The sequence below is a fragment of the Castor canadensis genome, chromosome 7, assembly GCF_047511655.1.
Source record: "Castor canadensis chromosome 7, mCasCan1.hap1v2, whole genome shotgun sequence".
In the NCBI taxonomy this organism is placed as follows: domain Eukaryota; kingdom Metazoa; phylum Chordata; class Mammalia; order Rodentia; family Castoridae; genus Castor; species Castor canadensis.
Genome location: NC_133392.1, coordinates 133831901 through 133854922, shown reverse-complemented (window position 1 = coordinate 133854922; position 23022 = coordinate 133831901). Strand labels below are relative to the sequence as shown.

The 23022-nt window shown below is 40.0% G+C and overlaps 3 protein-coding genes across 5 annotated transcripts; 1 reads left to right on the top strand and 2 right to left on the bottom strand.

The window, feature by feature from the left end:
• The first annotated feature begins 47 nt into the window (after positions 1-47).
• On the top strand, positions 48-18166 carry LOC141424968 (uncharacterized). 3 transcript variants are annotated; one of them, XM_074080522.1, is made up of 2 exons: positions 48-392; positions 13525-18166. In XM_074080522.1, exon 2 carries the CDS (start codon positions 14356-14358, stop codon positions 15781-15783), a length of 1428 nt encoding a protein of 475 aa, XP_073936623.1. In that variant the 5' UTR covers positions 48-392; positions 13525-14355; the 3' UTR covers positions 15784-18166. The 3 variants fall into 3 exon arrangements, with proteins under 3 accessions (XP_073936623.1, XP_073936621.1, XP_073936620.1); XM_074080520.1 differs by lacking the exon at positions 48-392 and adding an exon at positions 10965-11470; XM_074080519.1 differs by lacking the exon at positions 48-392 and adding an exon at positions 10965-11485.
• On the bottom strand, positions 3427-11019 carry Mycbp (MYC binding protein). The gene is made up of 5 exons (XM_074080526.1): positions 10872-11019; positions 10605-10677; positions 6506-6554; positions 6135-6264; positions 3427-4880 (listed from the first exon to the last, which is right to left on the bottom strand). Exons 1-5 carry the CDS (start codon positions 10953-10955, stop codon positions 4836-4838), a joined length of 381 nt encoding a protein of 126 aa, XP_073936627.1. The 5' UTR covers positions 10956-11019; the 3' UTR covers positions 3427-4835.
• Gja9 (gap junction protein alpha 9) lies at positions 11961-13682 on the bottom strand. The gene has a single exon (XM_020165736.2). It carries the CDS (start codon positions 13680-13682, stop codon positions 12156-12158), a length of 1527 nt encoding a protein of 508 aa, XP_020021325.2. The 3' UTR covers positions 11961-12155.
• Positions 18167-23022: the final 4856 nt, after the last annotated feature.

The following is a 23022-nucleotide window of genomic DNA, read 5'->3' as shown; positions in this document are numbered from 1 at the left end:
AGAGCAACAAGGTAGGTGGTACCCATCACGTGCCCGGAATCACCTGACTCGCAGCCGCGGAGGGGGGGGGAGGAGTCACGAGGAGGGCGGCCGGGCCGCGCCTCTAGCCCGGTTCCGGGCCTTGGCCAATCCTACACGCACCTCGGTCCAGCCCTGCGTCCGCTGTGCTCCTCGCCGCACCCCTGCCTTCTTCCGGGCTCCGAGAGCACCGCAAGGGGAGATGCTGTCTGAGCAATTGGGGGGAAGAGCTCGTTATCTTCCTACATTGGTACTGGCCCGATATTTATGCTTCCGATGTCCTGGGTACCTAACAAGGGCCTTGAAACTGAAACCCACTCGGACCTTGCCTGCCCTCAAGTCGGTGGAAGATTAAGTGATTGGACCTCTGCGTAGTAAGTACGAGAAACTGTGGGAAGGCCATAGGCACAAATGAAATGCTCGGGAATTGGGAGGGTGAGTCTGTAAGGAGGTGGCTCTGGGCAGGTCTAGATGATGGATGGATACTAATAGTATACAAAGGTATAGAGGAGCCACCCAGAAGGCAAAGCCTCAACCAAGGCAGGCAAGATCAGTGTGATAATGCATTCTAGCAGGTAGTTGGACAAATTCAACCAAGCTAGAACATCTTTCTTCAGTAGATCGCTGATAGCGGGTACTGCTGCCACTTCAAACCCAACAGGACCGTTCCCCTCTTTCCCACTTAGCTCCTCCAGTAATCCCATTCCCCCACAGAATACTGCATCTTCCATGACTTCCCTCAAATTAGAGATCAAAGGAATAAATGAGAGCAGACGCTTGTTACCAACCAAGTATGTTTGAGAAAGCTAAAGGAATTTTCGCTGTCTATCCCAAGAATTGGATATTTGACAAGTGGACTTAAGCAGAGGGGATGGCCTTGGTCTTCTAAGGAGGCTGTTTTTAGTTTTGGTTTGTTTGCAGTGCTGGGGATGAAACCTATGGCCTCAGTGCATGCTGGACAAACGTTCTATTTATTGAGGCCAGAGACTAACTTCTTGGGAGGAGAAAGTATGCTAGTGTAGGTCTGGGGCTTCAGTTAGGCATGAACCCATAGGGATCATCTAGCCCAACCTCTCACCTAAAAAAGAATCAACTATAGTGTCACTAATAGACATGCAGAATGTACTTAAATGCAGCCGTTCCTCCCTATCCATGGAAGATTACCTCCAGGCACCCCCAAATCCCATGAACAGATTAAGGCTACTCAAGCTCCTTATATAAAATAGCCAAGTATTTGCATAAAACCTACATACACCCTCCCGTATACTTTCTATCATTTCTAGATTACTTATAACCTAATGTAAATGGTCTGTAAATATACTGTATTGCTTGGGGAATAAGGACAAGGGAAAAAAGTCTGTACATGTTCAGTACACAGTTTTTGTCCAAATATTTTCAATTCGCGGTTGAATGCATAGATGAAAAACCCCTGGATACAGAGGATGGGCTACACTTCCAAAGGAGCGCTATCTCAAAAACAGTCAATTATGGCAGTTTTGTTTAAAATTTCTTATCAAACCAGCAGTCACTCTTAAAGATCATGGAAAGAAATAGTAGTCTTCATCTTTTTCCTAATAGTCCTTCAAATACTAAACTACAGTCTTCATTACCCACCAAAAGTGTTCTCTGTCCCCTCAATCATTCTACAGTGATGTCCAACAGTGCTTTCTGTGGTGAAATGTTCTATACCTGTACTGTTGAATATGGTAGCCACCAGCCGCATGTGGATTGAGCACTAATGTTGCTAGTATGATTGAGGAACTGAATTACTTTAACTGCTACATGTAGCTGGCGGCTGCCACATTTAACATTACAGCCTTATAAAAATTTTCAAATCCTCTCTCCCTGTTAATCATTCTTTTAAATGCATTCAAGCTTCTGAACATCCTTCAAGTATCTGGCACTTATAACTAACCAACCCAGCCTTCAGGATGACTAGTTAGTACCTAAGACAGTATTTCCATTAATGTTTTCCAGAATGGGATTTTTTTTTTTTTTTTTTTTGCCATACTGAGGCTTGAACTTAGGGCCTATACCTTGAGCCACTCCACCAGCCCTTTTTTGTGAAGGATTTTTTCAAGATAGGGTCTCACAGAACTATTTGCCTGGGCTGGCTTCCAGAGGTGCTCTTCCTGATCTCTGCCTCCTGAGTAGACAGGATTACAGGCGTGAGCCACCAATGCCTGGCCAGAATGGGATTTTTTAAAAAGCATACATGGGTTATAAGTGGTTCACATTGATAATCCCAAAACTAGTACTTTGCCAGCAATTCTGCCTAACTTGTATAACTGCATTTTTAAAATCTAAATATAAGATTTGATATTTTAACTTTTTCATTTAGGCCTAGTAGTTTGGGTACTCCAGATTATCATTGTAAAATTTTCCCATATAGTCTACCAACAGACCTTCCAATTCTGTGGCACCTATCAGATTTGACTTTACTACCATCTGATCTGAATGTAGTCCTTTAACAGTTTGCAAGGCACTTTCACATCATTATGTTTGATTTTGATCCTTGTAACAAACTTGTGAGGTAGGCAAGGTGTGAAATTTGTATTTTATAGATAAAGCAGAGGAAGCATAGCAGGAACTGAACTTATGGGATCCATTTTCTATTCCATTGAGCATCTTATATATAGTCTTCATCCAAATTCAGATAGATGTTCAAAAGGACCTCCCAGGGCAAAGCTGACCCTCAATTCTTAAATATTGCTGGCTGGCACTGCAATTCATACAGGTCAGTTCCACCCAAAAGTGTGATTATGTTGCCATTCTGTGTAGAAGAAAGGTACAAGAGGGCGCCTCTGACGCACGGACATAAATAGTAATGCTGGTTCCCTGGGAAAACAGGGAAATTCTACTTGTGTGTCTCCACAAGGGGACTACCATACAAATTGCTTAAAGAAGTCAAGTCTTTCTCTTCCAGAACCTTCATGGGGCCATGTTTTATTATTCTTCAGGTTCTTAGCACATCTAAACCATGCTGTAGTTATTTATATACATGTCTCCTAACCTACCTCAAGTCATTCATCTTTATCATGCACAGCACCTAGTCTACTGCTGTCCATGCCAGAGGCACTCACATTGGTAAAAGAGAAATCTATCCATGTGAATGTTCTCCAGTAGTTTCTGGCATCCCTCCCAAAACAAACTTGTGACTGCCAACATGACTGATTACAGTGCCCCTATAATTAGCTTGGTCCTGGTTGTTTCCAGCAGGTGCCTTTGCTAGTTAAACCAGCTTTCACTGGATGAGTGTTCTGAACAAACAATAGACAGGTTCTCTAACAAAAGGGGCAGAATATATGAAACAGGAACATTTCTTTTAAATGTTAATCTACCAACTAGGAAAATAAGAGATCAACAAAGCATCTGACTGTAAGTATTCCAAAACAAAGGCAAAAGGACTACTAAACGAGAACATAGTGCTTTACCGTTTACAAATCTTGCATATACATTCTCATTTCACCCTCACAACAACCCTGTGAGGTAGGCAGCACAGATATTCTCACTTAACAGATGAAGAAAGTGAATCTCAGAGGGGTTAACCAGTGTGCCCAAGGTTCTAGAGTTAGTAACTAATTTGTATAAATATCAGTCTTTGGCTAAAATTTCAGCACCCAACCTCCCGTCATTCTTGCCCTACCTACTTCACAGGGATAATGAAGATAAAATGAGTTTAAGGCTAGAAAAACAGTTTGAGGGAAAAAAAGCACTATAAAATTATACCCATAAACTATAACTGTCCATGATACATAGTTCATTCTCCTTCCCATCTTAGCTTGTGCATGAACTTAGAATATTATATTACCTCTGTTCTGTGCTCAACTAAGCAGTTAAGTATGACAGGGTAACAGTGTGATCCTATTAAAGTTATATAAATTACAATCAGGGTACCAGCTTTATTACACAAATTGAGAACTAACACAGAAAAGCTAATGTGCAACTAGGACCCATTACAGCACATAGCAAAGCAAGGCAGCATTATCAGATAGGCATGATTGCATAGAAGGAAAATGTGGTGTCAGAGTTCAAACTGGCACACACACAGCTACCTAAGGCAAAGTGGTGGCAAAAAAAGTTATTTGTGCCTCAGTATATAAACGAGAAGATTCATGGGAACCATACAAAAGCATGTGTTTTTTGTTTGGGTTTTTTTTTTTTTTTTGGTGGGACTGGAGTTTGAACTCAGCTTCACACTTGCAAAGCAGGTGCTCTATGGCTTGATTCACACCTCCAGTCCATTCTGTTCTGCTTATTTTAAAGATGGGGGTCTCTCAAACTGTCTGCCCAGGCTGGCCTCAAACCATGATTCTCCTGATCTTAGCCTCCCAGGTAGCTAGGATTACAGGCGTGAGCCGCTGCAAAATCATCTTAAGTCACACAGATCTCTCAGCTGCCAACAGGGAATATAAACACCATCATCTTCATTGTGAAGAATGATTGCACCTATGCTCTTATCCTGAACTAAACCAAGGAATAGCTCCATTCTAAAATTCCTGAGCTAAAATGCCACCAGTACCATCATTCCTAATCAGACTAATAAGCAGAATGTCTTTTAAAGTAATGAATTGGATGACTATTTAAGATTTTCTTAGGATTTACTTTGGACTCTCCTGCTTTAAGACCCAAAGAAAGTTATATTGAGCTTTTATTGGTCATTCTAAGTATATGTGTTTATAACAGTTAAAGTGTGGTAAGTGAATTTAACATATTAAAAGAGTTTTATAGCATCTGTTCAGAAAAGATTATATACTATACAAACTATTCAAGTCATACAAAACCATTTTTCAGTGTCTTTTCAACTGAGAAGAATCCTATTCAGCACGCTTCTCCTCCTGAGGTGGTTCATACTGAGCAAGCTATGGGGCAAAGACAGAGGAGTTTAGGTGAATTTTATTCTAAATTGGGTAAAAAACCTACCAACAAAACAAAATGAGTTTAGAAGTTATATTCACTTAGTATTAAATCAGTAAAGTTTCTACACCTATCTTTTTTAAAACCATTCAGCGATTTAAGACTTAATACAAACAAACCTAATAAAAGCCCTTTTCTTATAAACCTTTTATTACTGGGAAACTAAAATTTCAATTTCAGTTCATGACTAAACTGTTCAAATTCTTGAAATGCAATAATTTATATCTTCCCAAACAAGCTGTGCCTTATAATAAAGAACTGTCTTCCCCTAAAAAGTAGAGGGAAAGGGTTGTAGAACATGTCTTACTTTAGTCAGTCATTGAAAAGTGATTAATGTCTTTGACTTGAAAGGTGTCATAGCATCAAAGAGCAATTGCACATTGTGGAAACTTCGATCACTTAGGAAACAGCATTTTCTTTTATGCTAAGTTATGATACCTAGTAAAAATACTTGGTTAAGATTTGGGTTCTTCCAATTAGCTGTCAGACTTGAAAAACATACTGAACTTCATTGTGCTTTAGTTTCCTCACCTACAAAAGGGCCAGTGTCCCTGTTTCACAATCTCACATTATGAGAAATACCTTCAGTAACATGTGATTCAGAATGTAGTAAAACCTCAAAGACTTAGAGTTGACTCAAAGAAGTTTATGAAAATCTCGTGGGAGTTTGAACAAAGAAAAAACTTTAGCAATAGATAAAATTAAGTGCAGTTTGCTTCTATAAATTTGTTGACCCAGGGCCACCACATATGACAGTACAAACTAGTACTGCACAGCTCTTGGAGGTACTACTCATAAAGCAGTGGCCTAGACTGACCTAAGCTGATTTAAGAATCTTCGAACTCTCCGTTTCTTACAAGCCGTATTAACCATATTCACATCCTTTTGTTGATGTAGATTCCCAAGAGCCTCTTCTTGACCATACTTTGCTTGTCCTATTTACAGTTTGTCTTGTGTGGGGCAGAAGTTCGCCTTGCATTTCATTCAGCTTGATAGTCACCTTCCTCCTTCCCTGGCTGCCCATTTCAGTGAGATTCTCAGTTTGGTTTCTGCAGTGCTGGGGCTAGAACCCAGGGCCTTGCTCATGCTAGGCAAATGCTCTACCATTGAGCTACATTCTCCAGCCCTTTAGTGAAGTTTTGATCAGATAATCTGTAGAGGTGAGATTAGTTTTAAATGAATTCCTTTAAAAATTTTACCTTTGCTTTCAGTTTTTTATTTTCTTCTACAGTAGCTTCATATTTTTCTTTCATTTCTGCCAATTCTAGGCGAAGCAGCTCTATTTCTGGATTTTCCGGCGTAGCAGCTCCTAAGTGATGCTTTAAAAAACTAACATCAATGTTAAGAAATTACTTCTTAGGGCCGAATGAAACTAATGCAGTGTTCAGAGTAGCCCTGTCCAGAGTCACCCATCAGACAACCAATATTTACCCAAAGACCACTGTCAAAAAACTCCAGAGAAAATAACTTTTTCAATAAGCAAAAAAAGTATTTTAAAGACGATCTATGTGAAAAAAATCAAAATTTCAATAATAGGACTTTCTTCTGACTTCAAAAATAAAAAGGATACTCCAAAGCACTATTAGGTTTCTCTGGTTCTTCATATAAGGCTACCAACACTGCAAATCAAAAAGCAAGAAAAAAGCAACAATTAAAAATCTTGAATTTGAATGAATGAAATATTCTCTAACTCAGTAAATATTAAGTTCCTGCTATATTCAAGCCACATTGCTAAGACTGTCCATAGAATGGTGAACAAGCCAGATAAGGTCCCTGCTTCCCACAAATTTATAGTCCAGTGCAAAAGATAAGCAAGGAACTAGACAAAGAAACTGAGTATCCAGCAGCAATACTGGTATGAGTTATGGAAGCACACTGGAAAAATACTTAACTAAGCCGGGGACATCAGAGAAGGCTTTCTCACCAGAGGGAAAGACAGGAGGCCTAGTGAAGAGTGCTTCGGATAAATGGAAAGGTGGTCAGGGCCAGCCTTGGGAGGACCATGTACGTTTTTGCCTGGACTTTGATCGTAAGGACAGCATACATATAATTAAGCAGTTCAAACAGAGGAGTGAGAGGATCACACCTGACTGCTGTGCAGAAGACTGACTGAAGTGGGACAAGAATGAAGGCAGTAAGAACAATTAAGAGGTGATGTAGTAACCCAGTTAAAAATACGGTGATAGAGGTGTGGGAGAATAAAATTTGAGAGAATCAATAGGACTGTGGTAATTACTGGAAGAAGCTTTCAATTCATAATGTTCAAGAATGAAGTCTCATACATAACATGCTTAAATAAATAACCAACAACCAAAACCTTTCCAGGCTAATAAATGTATCCCGATCAGCGTTAAAATACGTACTACAGTGGTTTCATATCTAATAGCTCATGTGAACACACCTTAGTTATCTAGTGAACACATTCCTCCTGGAATTTATTTTTCCGATAAAAATTTCTCTAACCCAGTGATGAGGCCTGGCGCTGGTGACTCACACCTGTAACCCTAGCTACCTGGAGGCTGAAACTTGGGACTGCCATTCAAGATCAGCCCAGGCAAATAGTTCGCAAGAGCCTATCTCCAAAAATAACCAGAGCAAAATGGACTGGAGGTGTGGCTCAAGCAGTAGAGCACCTGGTTTGCAAATGTAAAGCCCTTAGTTCAAACTCCAGTCCCACCAAAATAAAAATAAAAAGAAAAAAAAAAAAACCCTTTTGTGAGTGGAACCCTCTGAAAAATCTGATAAAAGCAAGATGTTAACTCCATACAGAAAAAATTGTGCATACCTACACTTCAACTTAAGTCCTATTCTCAACCAATTTCCATGTGTTCCATCTGTCTTTTAGGGTTTTTGTTTTGTGGTACTGAGACTTGAATACAATACAGGACCTACACCTTGAGCCACTCCACCAGCCTTTTTTTTTTTTTTTTTTTTTTTTTTTTGGTGAAGTGTTTTTTTCCGAGATAGGGTCTCAAGAACTATTTGCCCAGGCTGGCTTCGAACCACCATCCTCCTGATCTCTGCTTCCTAAGTAGCTAGGATTACAGGTGTGAGCCACTGATGCCCAGCTGTCTTTTAAAAGTTTTAATTTAAAATAATATACAGTATGAAAAATATCAAATGAGCAGCTACTTTTAAATTATATTGAAATATACTTACGGCACTATTTTTTGAGAAACTGGTATATTTACCACTATCCTCTGGTCTTCTCCTTTCAGTATCTGTTACAATATTCTAATCCCTTTATTGCCTTTTCATTAATTACATGTGCAAACCTGTTTCTTCTCCCCTTCGTTTTCACTAGTCTATATTGAATATTAATTTTGTAAGACATGAATATTAACTTTCCTCCTCTCTTACCTCATTTCCCTCAGCTTCTAAATTTCTGTCAGTAGTAGTTACACAGTAAATATTTGCAAAGTGTAAGTGTAAAGTTTCCTGTGCTTTTCTGTGCATGAATGTACTTCCTTTTAATCAGATAAAGAGAACTCTATACTAAATCATGTTCCCCTTTTTTGCCTTAGCAGCCAGCATTTTTTTAGAGGTTGATCATGTGCTCAAAATAGCTAACATGCCCTCTCTCTTCTAAATTTTTTTTTTTTTTGGCAGCACTGGGGTTTGAACTCAGCCTCACCTTGCTAGACATGTGCTCTACCACTTGAGCCACTCCACCAGCCCTTTTATATGTTGGGCATTTTTGAGGTAGGGTCTGGTTTGTTTTGTTGTTTTTGGCCTGGACTGGCTTTAAACCTCCATCCTCTTGATCTCTGCTGCCTCCTTAGTAGCTAGACTTACAGTGTGAGCCTGTTTGTACTGTGTTGGAACTCAGGGCCTTGCTCTTTCTAGGTGGCTAGGCAGGTGCTTTACCACTTTGAGCCATGGTACCAGCATACCAACTCTGTACCTTTATCCTTCCTCTCTGTAGTATTTTAATGTTACAAGCAGTTTCAAATCCTCTTGGAAATAGCCAGACAAGAAAATATAAATTAAATTTGTGTAAAGCAAGCTCCTATGTTTGAAGGTGAGAACGAAATTTTAAATAAATCATATCAATAGATGCTATGTTGACTGATGATATTTAGGAGACTGTAAGGAATGGAGTGGTTAGATTCCTGTGTCTATGTGCAAAGGAAAAGAGCCCCCATGGATTTCCAATTTCTCATGAAGGGAAATCCTTGTGTGGCCACAGGCTGTGTCTCTTCTCTCTATCTAGCTATCTCATACAAGTGTCACTTTTCTGTCATCCCGTTATCCAGCATCTGGCCTTCTTACCCAGGTTCAGTAACTCTCATCCAAAATATCGGATTTTTTTTTTTCCAGAGTTTGGAATGTTTGTATACACATAATGAGGTATCTTGGGGAAAAGATCCAAGACTAGCCACAAAATCCATTTATGCTTCTTGTACACCTGATGGTAATTTTAGACAATATTTTTAGGCTCCTATGTTTTGACTGTGACATGTCACATGTAGTCAAGTGTGGAATTTCTCACTTGCAGCATCGTATCCTCAAAAAGTTTCAGATTCTGGAGCATTTTGGATTTCAGATTTTCAGATTAGGAATGCTCAATCTGTATTTCCTGAAATTCTTAAGATCATACACTGTTTCTTTCTGATCAAAAGTTACCTTTTTCTGGGCACCAGTGGCTCACACCTGTAATCCCAGCTACTCAGGTGACAGAGATAAGGAGGATCACGGTTGCTAGCCAGCCCCAGCAAATAGTTTGTGAGACCCTGCCTCAAAAAAAAAAAAAAAAAAAAAAAACTTCACCTTCACAAAAAAAGAAGAGGGGAGGGGTTGGCGGAGTGGCCCAAGCGTGAGGACCTGAGTTCAAACGCCAGTGCCGCCAAATTTTTTTTTTTGCTACGACTCAGCAGTTCTCCCAGAATTTTGCCCTACCCTTTGTTTCCTCAAATCATAACCGTATTACTTCCCAGACACTTCCTATTCTCATACGTCCTCATCTCCGCCAGCAATTCCATTCTATGTCCTTGAAAACTCCCAGCCAGGACGCTGAGGAACACATAGCAGGCATTCAGATTACTGTTGAGTTAATGAAATAAGCAGTATTATACTATCTCTTGGAGTCCTCCTGTTCAAGCACCTTACTCTTCTATTCAGAGCTCAAACACAGGGAAGAAGAGATACAATGTAACAGTAAAAAAGTAAGCTTCCATTTTAAAAGTGTAAGCAATATAACCATTTTGATGTGCCCTGAAACTCTTCACACTGTAATTCTACTTTAATTAGGAAATCTACAGAGTAGGAATTGGCGGTCATTGGAGAATTAGGCTCACTCAATTACTCTGCAGCCCATTTTTTCCCAGTTGCCCCTCATTCAAGAGAAAATGTTTAAGATTCTGAGGACCTTGAGAACTTCCTACGGGAGGAATTGGGATCCCAGGGTCTGTAGCAAACACGTCGGCGGCGGCTACTCAGGGCAAAGCAACGGAAGTTGGAGAGACTTTGCAACAGCTGCAAGAGTTTCACTCCCCGCGGGGAGAGCGGCCGCGCCCGGCGCCGGGGCTCGCCGCACCTCGAGGCCCACCTCGCTGGACCCCGGGCGGGCCCCACCTGTTCCCCTTTCTTCCCCGCGTCACAGCCCGCCAGAAGCGCCGTACAGAGAGCACGCTGAGGACACGAGTAGCCCTCTCCTAGCCCACGCTCACCCTTGGTCAGAGTGTCCAGCACCCCCGACTTCTCCAAGTACCTCCGGAACTGCTCGCGCTTCGAGTCGGCGGCCTGAGGAGACACCGTGGGTCAATGACCGGAGCTCGCAGGGCCGGAGCAGAAAGAAGGCGCTGGGAGTCCGGCCACCCGCCTGCGCTTCGCCTCCTCAGCCCCTAAAATCTGCGCGCGCCCCCCAACTCCCACCCGGTGCCGACCAGCGGCTGGGTACCGCCCGCACACCCCCAGCCACGCCGCGCCCCCCTCACTTTGTAATGGGCCATAGTGACAGCGACAGCGGCGTAGCTGGCGCCGGAGACTGTGGCTGGCGGGCTCGCGGGAGCACTGCTCATGCGCTGAGGGGCGCGCGCGCCTGCGCACTGGCGAAGCACGAGCTGGGATCGCCGGGGTGTGGCCTGTTTTCATGGCGACCAGGACGCTGTGCAGCCTGCATAGCTGTCTGAGTCGAAGGAGGCTGCGTACGCCCGCCCCTCCAGCTGTCCTTCCTTCCACCTTTCCTTCCTCTTCCGGCCCTCCGGCGGGTGGGTTGCTGAACGAGACGCGAGGTTTTGGTAGCTCGGGGCGGGTGTTCAAGTGGGTCCCCCCGGTGGGCGTGGCGGCCGGGGTGGGGCCGGGAGCTCTGGACAGTAGCGCGGGGCAGGTTCCTTCCACCAGGTATTGGACGCGCCGTCCTCTATTGGGTCCTCGGAAGCCGCGGTGACACATTTGTGCTGGCTTCTTGGCTCTCTTCGGAAAAGTAAATACGCACGATAAATGCAGGGAGCCCCTGGGGTTTCCCGTGGCTTGAGCAGAGTGTTTTGACTCCAGCTTTTCCCTCTGAAGCTCCTTGTTTTGTCGCTGACTTCAGGTGGGCCTCTGGAGGGTGAGTAGTAACGTGTTAGTACAAGCGCTTAAAATGTGCCGGGCACTGTTCTAAACGTAGCTGTTTTTCATTTTAATCCTCATAACATCCCAGTAGGTGAAGTATGTTCGTAAAGTGACGAGAAGGAAAGCTGAGAAAGACTCCAATCCCGGAAGTGAACCGCGATGCTACAAAACTGGTGGAAGAAAGCCTCAGCTCTTTTTTAGCATTTTATTTATTAGATAGCGACGTTATGATTGTACTCAGCGCACATCAGTTTGCAGTCTATAAGGAAGCTAAGTTACTAAGTCCGGGGGCAAACAAAATTAACCTAGTGTCCAAAGACAAAGGATTAATAACTAAAAGGAAGAATTCTATAGATAACAATTTCCCAATGATGTCAGAAAACCACTTAGCCTCGATTCTGAACACGTAATTTATCCAAAAATTAGTTTCACACATTTTTTGGTGGGGGAGGACTCCTAATTTGGTTAGCTTATGTCTTTGAGTTTAGAATTATCCTTTCATAGTTCAAAATAAGAAATTTTTTCCTTTTCTGAAATGAATTTGCATTGTCTGTCTTCACAGCTGGTCTTTAGAACTGCCCTTATCTACTTCCTCCATTTTCCACCACCACTATGCTAGTTCTCTGATGATGTAATATGTAGAATGTCCAAAAGCCACCAACTGTTCAGATCTGAAGGTCTGTGGGCACCCGCCTACCAATGAAGTTGTTCGTCAGGGTCACTAAATCATTGGAGGGACCAACAGTGGGATTGTGGCAGGTCCTAGCAAGCTTTGACCCAAAGGACAACTCTCTCAAAGAATCAGGAGTGTCAAGTAGTTGGGAGTCTCCCTGTGAAGGAGGGAGTGTTCTGATCATAACCCCTTGAACCTTGAGGTTACCTTTAGGAGGTGACCCCTGGCTGTCACTTTTTGTAGAGGGACCCCAAGTAGCACTAAGCCATTGAGGTTTCCAGGTGCAGGTAGCTGGCAGGGAGAAAACTGTGTGGGGTGATTGCCCAACGTGGTTGTCTGTGTCTATCCCAGGACCTGGAATAGCACACTGACTCCTGGTGCAGTGTTTTCTTTTGCTGTCTTTACTATCAATTTCTCCTTTTTCCCTTAAGTGCTTACCATTGACTTCTTTTCCAAATATTTTATGAGTGCCTTTGTTGTTGAAGCCGATGTGTTGGAGGTGACTGCAGGTAGTGCTAAGTGTGCACGTCCCATTAGACTCCTCTTCATCCAAAATGCATTTTTCATCATTTACATTGAGATTGTCAGGAGCTGCCTGAAATGCAGAAGGTGAATTTAAACTGTGACATGCTGCTGTGTGTGTTTGCTTTTCCATGTGCACATTATAATCAGGTGCAGAAGGGAGTCTCTTCAGCGAATTTACAGATGTTCTCTGATACTTGGCTAGACTTCGGTTTGAGTTGTTTACATAGAAGTCATTATGCTTGTCCTTCAGTTTATATTGCCCCCAAAGCCCTCTTTTAATCTTCTTAAAACCTAGGTGGAAAATTTCTAGAAAGTTTAAGAAAAGTGAAACAGTGGCTATGCACTGCATAAATAATAGGAATATTGTCTTTTCAGTGGGTCTTGAGATAAAACAATCGATTACATTTGGACATGGGTGGCCATGGCATTTAAACAGAGAATCTAAGTGGAATCCATATAGGAGGTACTGTCCAACCATGAACCCAACTTCAAACACAGATCGAGTGAAAATGTGTATCACATAAGTGCAAAGCAGGGTTCCTCTGAGTGGAGCTTTATTTGGTTTCCTTCCCCACTCCAGCTGACAAAGTCCTTGCTCCAATCTCCTGTGATCCACAGGCGTTTCAAACTCTACTCCATCCAGTTCTTTTTTTAATTGAGCTTTTATCCTCTGCCTCTCTTTCTCTAGAACTCTCAATTGGTACACAGCATGGCCCATGTAGACCAGTGATGGTGAAGATACAAATATTACCTGCAGAACCCAGAGTCTAATGAGGGAAATAGGAAAGGCCTGGTCATAACACACATTTCTGCAACCTGGTTGTTCTGTATTGCAGATGAAGCCAGACTGCTCATCACTCCAGACATCTTCAGCTGCTACGCCCAGAATAAGCATTCGAAATATGAACAGGATGGTGAGCCAGATCTTTCCAATCATGGTGGAGTAAATGTGGACTTCCTCCAGAATACCTCCAAGGAGATTCCAGTCTCCCATGTTTGTTCATTCAGCCGCTTTAGCTCTAAACCCCATCAAATAGGAGACAGATAAAGTCTTCCATTCTGAAGGAAGCGAAGTTTCTTAAAGGAGACCTGTGACCAAAATATGAACAGAGCATCACTCTCCATGTGTTAATTGCTTTACTTTTTCCCTAGATAGTAGTGATAATCTGTTACAAAGAATATTTTTTGATTTCAGATGTTTAAAATCACTTTTGTTTAGACATCATAGTGGGGAAAAAAGGTGTTATCTGGAAATGTATGTATTCTCTACTAAGAATAGAACTGTTGGTATGGGGGTGTAGCTCAGTGATTGTGTGTTTAGTGTGCGTGAGGCACTAAATAGTTCGATGTCCAGCAACAAAAAAACCTGTATATAGAATTATAGGATTCCCTAGCAGTTGTCTTACTTAGTTTGATTTTTTTTAATGGTGAACACTTAGAAAGTTCTTAAAACTACTGACTTGATTTCACTAACTCATTTAGATTGTCTTATATAAAAGTTATAACCAACTCCATACCCTGCGGGATCTTCTTTTCTGGCACCACCATACTCACTGTCTTCTCTTGACTACTGAGAGGTGTCCCAGTTGGCTCAGTTACCATTACTTTGTGACCATCACTGACTGTTAGATTTGAAGGAAAGATTCCAGGGACTCTAGAATCTAAAAATGGAGTCTGTGACCTTTGAGGATGTGGCTGTGAACTTTACTCTGGAGGAGTGGGCTTTGCTGAATCCCTTCCAGAAGAAACTCTACAGAGATGTAATGTGGGAAACCTTCAGGAACCTGGCTGCTATAGGAAAAACACAGGAAGAGCAGAACATTGAAGGTGAATATAAAAATTCCTGGAGAAATCTAAGAAGTCTAGTGATCAGGAGACTCTGTGAACATAAGGAAGCTAATCAGTGTGAAGAATTCTTCATCCAGATTCCAGATCCTGTTGCAAACAAGGAAACTCTTGGCATAAAAGTCTATGAAAGCCAAGTGCGTGATGACACCCTTATTGGTCCTTTACCCCTAAGTGTGCCTATCAGTGTTCAGACTGGATACAAACCTTGCGAATATCAGGAATGTGAAGAGAATCAGCATAAGTATAAGGACCGTGGGAATGCCATCAGTTTTTCAGAATGCTCTCTGAAGCAAGAACCAACTCAAACTGGAGAGAAACACTGTGACTATAAGGAATCTGAGAAAGCCCTCAGAAGTTACAGTTATAGTCAAATACATGTGAAAATTGATACTAAAGAGAAAACATATGTGTGTAAGCAACTTGGTGAAGCCTTCGCTTATTCCAGTGCCCCTCAGTACCATGAAAGGGTTCACACTGGAGAGAAACCCTATGTATGTAAGCAATGTGGGAAAGCCTTTTCTTTCTTGAGTAGCATTCGAAGACATGAACGTGCTCACACGGGAGAGAAACCCTACGTGTGTAAGCAATGTGGGAAAGCCTTCAGTCATTTGACTAATTTTCAACAGCATGAACGGACTCACACTGGAGAGAAGCCCTATGTGTGTAAGCAGTGTGGAAAAGCCTTCACTTATTACAATTCCTTTCAGACACATAAACGAAATCACACTGGAGAGAAACCGTATTTATGTAAACTATGTAATAAAGCCTTCACTAGTCGTACTTCTCTTCGTTATCATGAAAGCATTCACAGTGGAGAGAAGCCCTACGTGTGTGAGCAATGTGGGAAAGCTTTCCCATGCACCAGTTCCATTCGACGGCATGAAAGGACTCACACTGGAGAAAAGCCCTTTCTATGTAAGCAGTGTGGGAAGGGTTTCAGTTCTTCTAGTTCCTTTCGAATACATGAAAGAACTCACACTGGAGAAAAACCCTATAAATGCAAGGAATGTGGCAAAGCCTTCACTGGTCACAGTTCCCTTCGATGCCATGAAAAGATTCACAGTGGAGAGAAACCCTACGAGTGTAAGCAATGTGGGAAAGCCTTCTCTTCTTTGAGTAATTTTCGAAGACATGAACAAATTCACACTGGTGAGAAGCCCTATGTATGTAAGCAATGTGGGAAAGCATTCACTTGTTCTGGTTCCCTTCAGAAACATGAAAGAATTCACAATAGAGAGAATTCATAAATGTAGAATGTGAGGAGGCCTCAATATCCCATGACGTTTCTAGCAAATGTGACAATGCATAAGGAAGAGAACTAGAGTCAAGGTAAAGTGTGGGGGAATGCCTGTAAGTCATCTCGCTTGAATTCACAAACATAAAAGGGCTTACTATGGTGAGAAATCGTGAATGGAAGAGTTGTACAAAAGTCTTTAGTTGGCCCACGCCTAAGAATGTACCCAAGATCCAAACCTTGTAAATGTAAAAACCACAACAAACTTATCAGTTGCACAAATAATTTCAGTGTCTTATGAAGATTCCTCATGTAGTGGAATCCTATAAATGTAAGTTTTATAAAAACAGCTCGATGCAAAGTAATTTGTGTAGAATGCTACAGAAATTGCACATCCTAAAGCTGTTCTAAAAATTGTAACTATATTATGTTTGTTAGTAGGTCATTCTTAAAAGTAGATCTCTGTCCTATGAATTTCTAATTTTCACTTTTAAAATGTTTGACTGGGGTGTGGCTCAAGTAGTAGAGCACCTGCCTAGCAAGTAGAAGGCTCTAAGTTCAAACCCCCCAGTGCAAGGGGGGAGGGGGGAAGAGGTAACATAATTCTCTAAGGTTTGTTTAAGTAATAGGGCATGAATCCAATAGGTGGTGTCCTTTTTAATCAACTCAGATAATAAGTTTCTTCTCTTTTCATTTTGAACCATGCTGGCTCCGTATGTTAAGAAAAAATTTTTTAAAGCTGCATTTCTAATAAGCCAGAAGACTTAATTTTAAGAATTTTTTAAATAATAGTGTCATTTTGTGTATGTGTGAAAATGATAGTAAAGTTTATTAGGAAAAAGACTACATTTTCAATAGACTGGAAGCAGGTTGTCTCTAGAGTGAGAACAACCTAAAATGTGGTTAATGGACCATTGACAAATGAATTTTCTCATCACTGTTATCAAATATCTGAGAGAAACAATGTAAGGGGAGAAATTCTCTATTCCGCCTCATGGTTTCAGAGATGTCAGTCCAAGATGGGGGACAGGGAGTGATTAGCAGAGCAATACAGGAAGAGGCCCCCAAGGACACACCCCCAGTGACCTACTTCCTCAAAGTATGCCCTGCCTCCTGTCTTTCACCATCTCTCAATGACATATGAGCCTATCAAGGAATGAATCCATTCATTGGGCCCAGAGCTCTCATGATCCAATCATCTCTGGAAACGCCATCACAGACACACCAAGAGGTATGCTTTAGTAATCTCCCTAGGTATCTCTCAATCCAGTCATGTTTACAATGAAGATTAATCATCACAGTCTTTTCAGATCAAATGATGCTTTTTATGTGAATTTTATATTTTTTATCTTTTGATGTATGTTTCTTCAAAGATTTTTGTATGTTTTTAGAGTGTTTCTGAACTTATAGATTAACAAATGTAATCTTTTTCATCTACCAAGAGGATATCTTGCACATACCTTACCATATTTATAAGTTAGATCAGTTTTACAAGTTTATCATATTTTTTCTTCCATGTTGAGAGTCAGTACAATCATGTGCTTACCAGCCATGGTGGTTTTTTCCTTATGTAAATTTCACTTCATGCTTATTTTGTAGTAACCTTCATTTTGATCATAGTTTGTGATTTACTCATCATAAGAAAAGATTCATCAGACAGGCCTGGGTGCCCTCTTGCCAGAGAACATAAGGACCATACGTTTTGTCAAATAGTATGTAATGAATTATACTAATAAATCTGTCCAGAAACCATAAAAAAGTTACAATCATTGACCAAAGTCAATGATTTTTCAATCTCATTTATATACAAAGGAAAATGAATGTGCTTCATTCCATAATTCAGTAACATGTAGCATTTTAAAAGAAGAAAAGAGGCTGGGGTGTGGCTCAAGTGGTAGAGCTAGAGCTGCTTAGCAAGCAAGAGGCCCTGAATTCAAACCCTAGTACCACCTAAAAAATTTTTTAAATTTTAATGATGTAGCATTTGATGAAAAAAAAGGAAATAGATCTGCCTCTTGCTATAAAAATTTAGATTCATTTTTTAATCCAAATTTAAATTTCTGGTTTCTTTCTGGCACTTGTTTAACATTTTACAAGTCTGTCTTGGTAATATTTATTAGTATTTATAAAATTCTTTGCTATAAAAATGTAAATTTTTGTCATGTTAAAATGAACTCCAAAAGTTCTCAACTATTTTATGGTACCAGAATGTTATTAGGTATTACTTGAAATAAATTGGTCATTGATGTGGTATTGGTATTATAGAAACTTTTCATTGTAACAATATTTGACCTGTTTAAAATGTATAGCTTGCTTTTTTTCTTAAAGGGAACAATGGAGTAAATTATAATTTAGCTGCTTAGATTATTATCCAATAAATTGCATAGTAAGGTTGATACCTTTGGCTGTCTCAGAGGAACTACACCCCAAAAGAAAAGATACCAAGAGTGAATGTTTTATCCACTTTCATTTAAAATGTAAATATATGTCCTATGTCCCTTATATAAGGGGAAATGTTACATAATTAAAATACTAGGATCATCACAAAACTCCTGAAGTACCTCTTTCCCCAATTCGTCATTTCCCCCATGTTACTGTTACAGAAACAGAGGCACGCCTTAATTTACCCAGGGTCACACAGGCATTCCAACTCAGCTCTGTAGCTGTCCAGGCAGTTTTGAACTGTTGGCTCAATTCTGTTTTTAACGCTGAACAAACGTGAAATTTGCATGAAAGAAACATTAAGAGATCTGTTTTCTCTTAAAAGTTAATTTAAATTTAGAAATGTGAAGTTGTGATACTTTTGACTTTTTAAATAACTGGTTGTGGAGTCCTTAGTCCTTTTGTTTGCTTTTATAAATTTTTATTAGGAAATGTTCATTATACTGGGAGGATTCGTAGTGACAATTCCAATTAATCTTACATTGTACATTGGTTACATTGCCCCCATCATCTCTCCCCCTCAGCCTCTTCCCCACTCCACTTAAAGCTATTGCAAGGTTATTTAGTTGTTTCATATAGATACATGACCTTAATCTCCTTCCTTCACCCTCCCCCTTCCACTAGTACACACACACACACACACACACACACTCTGTACCTATTTTACAGTCCTGATTTTCTTTATTCATATTTAAGTTAACGTTCGAAGGGGTATCCTCTGTGGGTGTGCTTTCAGTCCTTCATTCTTTAAAGCTTTTTATGGTTAGTAAGACTTGCAAAACCATCACCCATCTGAAACCCATATTCCTAATAGAGGAAGTTTCTATTGGCTTTTTTACATTAGTAACAGTATACTGTGGCCCAGTAACCCAAAACACTTTGAAATGTACACAGGATGTTTTTCATGTTGATATTTATGATAGTCATGAATTGAAAGCATCCAAAATAATTAGCAATACAAGAAAGACTGGTTAAATAATGATACAGCCACAGTGTAATACTATGCAACCAGTAGAAATGACATACTCATAAAAAGGCATTTCACATATTATTTCAGTGCAATTCAGATTGTAAAATAGCATAATACATTCCCATTATTATGGATTTGTATGTAGAGATGAACACAAAACACCCTGGGAGGATATTCATCAGAATATTAACTATGTTTCCAAACACTAGAAATGAGTTTAAACAAAAAACATTTAACTGTGATTACCTCGGATGCTGGAATTACAATTTACCAAACTTGGGGGGTTTGGCAGCACTGGGGTTTGAACTCAGGTCCTCATATTTCTTAGGCAGTTGCTCTACCCCTAATTTTTTTATAATTATATGGATCTTAATTTTTTACTATCAACACTTTTACACTCACAAAAACAAAGGATTTTTTTCTTAAAAGATGAGAACATTAAAGTGTTTCCTTAAAAGGAGGAGCAATATGATTTAGTTATAGATTAAAGCTTTCGTAATGGTATGAAAACTAGTATGCATAGACACAGTACCAAAGAATTCAAAAGCAAAAGGTGAAAACAATTCTAACAATTCTTTCTTAACTAGCTAAGAGATTAACACATACCTTGTTCAGTCTAGGTAAACCTGAGAAGCAAGTCATGCTTAGAAGTTGTACCATGGCTGTCTTCAATTCCTTCTCTGAATTTGTCTCTTGAGCTGCAATGCAGCGCAGATTCAGTTCAATGCAACGGATCCGTTCAATGCAACGGATGAGTGAGCCATCATCTAAAATCCATCTGCCTTTCTGTTCTTTCTACCTTCCACAGCAACACTGTCCAATAGCACTTCCTGCAGCCTTGAAAATAGTCTCTGTCAGCTCTGCCAAGTAAGGGGCTGCTGGCTACATGCAGCCGTTGCACACTTGCAATCTAGCTTGTGAAGGACAGCAACTGAATTTTTTTATTTAATTTTAATAGACTTTAAAGAGCTACATGGTTGGTGGAGTGGCTCAAATGGTAGAGCGCCTGCCTAGCAAGTGAGAGGCCCTGAGTTCAAACCCCAGTACCCACCAAAAAGAAAAATGGAGAATTAAAGAGCTACATGCACCTAGTAGTAGACAGCACAGATAGTGTTTCCAGTAGTCCTAAGAACGCCATGCAATCTAGAAGGTTAAACTTAGAAGCCCCAAATTAAGCTGAGTAATTGGTCCCTCTGTAATTCAGAGATGTCCAGTTTAAAACATCAGAAGATATTTGTGTGCCTTTTTACTTTATTTTTTGCCAATAAAATATCACTGCTTTTGATAATGTGACCCATGTTTTCAGTACCAAAAATGTTCGGTTTTTTGAGACAGAGTCTCACTATGTAGCCCAAGCTGACTTCAAACTAGGATCCTCGATCCTCTGCCTCCTGAGTGCTAGAATTACAGGCATGAACCACCAGGCACAGTAACAAATATCTTTTTTTTTTTAGGTAATACCTCAGAGTCATTAGCCTTGCTAATCAATGGGTCATGTCCGATTTCATAGTTAGATAAATTCTGTTTTATCTATGTGTGGTTTTCTATTTTTAACAATCACATTGCACTTGAGGCCATTAAAGGTTTCTTCAAAGCTGGTATCCTGGTGAGTTAGCTATGGCAGATGAATATTTCTTCCCTGGGCCTGTTTGCCAATAAATATCGACTTTTCAGATTCCATACAAACATTTGATCATCAAAATCATACATGTTCATGTTTATAAATAACATATTGTGTATAGTATATGCTATTAATAAACTTGAAAAATACTCATCCTTAGTGGTCAGAGAAATACAAATCTAAATTATATTTTAACAAAATGCCAAAATTTCAAGATTTATAACATCTTTTGGCAAAGTAGCAAAGAGCTTACTCTTGTATACTGTAAGTAAGGCTATAAATGGATACCCCTAGTTTAAAAGCAGTTGAAATCTATTGAACTTAACATAGCATTTCTGCTTTTAGATGCTTAAAATACTCATTCAGCAAACATACTATATGTCCTAGGATGTTCACTGTTGTTAATTGAAGAAAGCTAGCAACAATTTAAATGTCCAGTAGAGGAATGGTTTAACTATTGCACATCTATATCGTTCAGCAATTCAGAGAATAAAGGTATATGAACTAACAGAAGATCTCTTAAGTCATTGTAAAGCAAGTTATAGAACTATCCTTTATGTCATTTATTTCATTAAAACCTATACTATAATAGGCTGAAACAGATTAACATAAACTTAGTTTAGGTGAATCTGAGAAGCAAATCATGCTGAGGAGGAGTTACTCCACAGACAACCTTCAATTTGTTCTCTAAATTTGCCCTTTGGTTGAGAGCAGATTCAGTGCTGTTCAGTGCAGCGGGCGAATTGACCATCAGCTGAAATCCATTTGTGTTTCTGTTCATCATGAGTAGGGACATATCTGCAAGGGTGTACAACAAAATGTTGATGGGGTCCCCATTAGAGCAGGTTTGGGATGGGAAGGGAGAGGGGCTCTTTTTATTTTTTTAAGTTCTTGTTCAAATCTTTAACCAAATACATACTCAGATTCTTATACTCAAATTTTTTGTTGTTTTTCTGATGGGACTGTGTTCGAACTCAAGGCTTCATGCTTGCAAAGCAGGTGCTATACTGCTTGAGCCACACCTCAAATTTAAATGTTTTAAACAACCCCACATCTGTTTTCTCAAAATGCTAAAACACTAACTTTTCTCACTACATCTAATTAAGTGTATGTGCTCCTTTCAGAATATAGTAAAATTTGATTAATATCTCATAAATATGTTGATAATAAAAGAAGAAAAATTTTATTTCCTGGGTTCAATGACCTAAAACTAGCATTTCAGAGAATAGAATGATCAACAGTCTGTGTACTGTACAGGAAAAGGATATGGGCTTCTTAGCTTTCAGATATATGACAAATATTTTACCTTTTGTAAATAAGTCCTACCCATGCTTAGGAGAGCCATTAACCAAATGACATTTGAGAATCATTGCAGACACATAGCTTGCACCAGAAAACCAATTCCAGCTTCCTTGGAATCTTAGACATTGTTAGAATCTTAAACTAGCAGTCTATTCATGGTGTAGCCACAGGTATTAGTTCCTACACTCCTGCAATTCTCTTAACTTCCAGTATTTGGGGAACATAGCATTGTTCACACCAATAGGAAAGACTATGGACTTGCAAGTCATCATGTTTAAATTCCACCCCCTTAAACAAGCACAGTCCTCCCTCACCATCCATGGATGGTGGATTCCAGGAATCCAAGAGGATATCCCAATCTGCAGATTTCCAAGTCCCTTTTATATGTACAAAGTGGCATAGTATTTGCATTTAACTTGTTATTCTCTTCTGTGTACTTTAAGTCATCTCTACATTACTTAGACTACCTAAAACAATGTAAGTGCAATGTAAATAATTGTTATTCTGAAGAATTGTTTAGGGAATAAGGACAAGAAAAAAGTCTGTACGTCTTTACCAAAGATGTAGTTTTTTTCCAAGTATTTTTGTTGACTCCATGGATGCAAACCCACAGAGATGGAGAGCCAAACTGTCCTTGTTTTTTTAAAAGTTCCCATTTCCTCATCTCCAAGATACAGAATAGTATCTAACTTTCTGGTTGTTGGAGAAGGAGAATTTTTTTTTTTTTGGTAGTACCAGGGTTTGAACTCAGGGCCTTACGCTTGCTAGGCAGTCACTCCACCACTTGAGCCACTGTACCAGCCCTTTCTGGGTTGTTGGAAAGATGAGCAATAATATATACAAAGCACCTTTAAACAGTAGTGATCAATCTATTCTAACAGTGATTCTCCTAAAAGTAACCATCAAGGGATCTGACA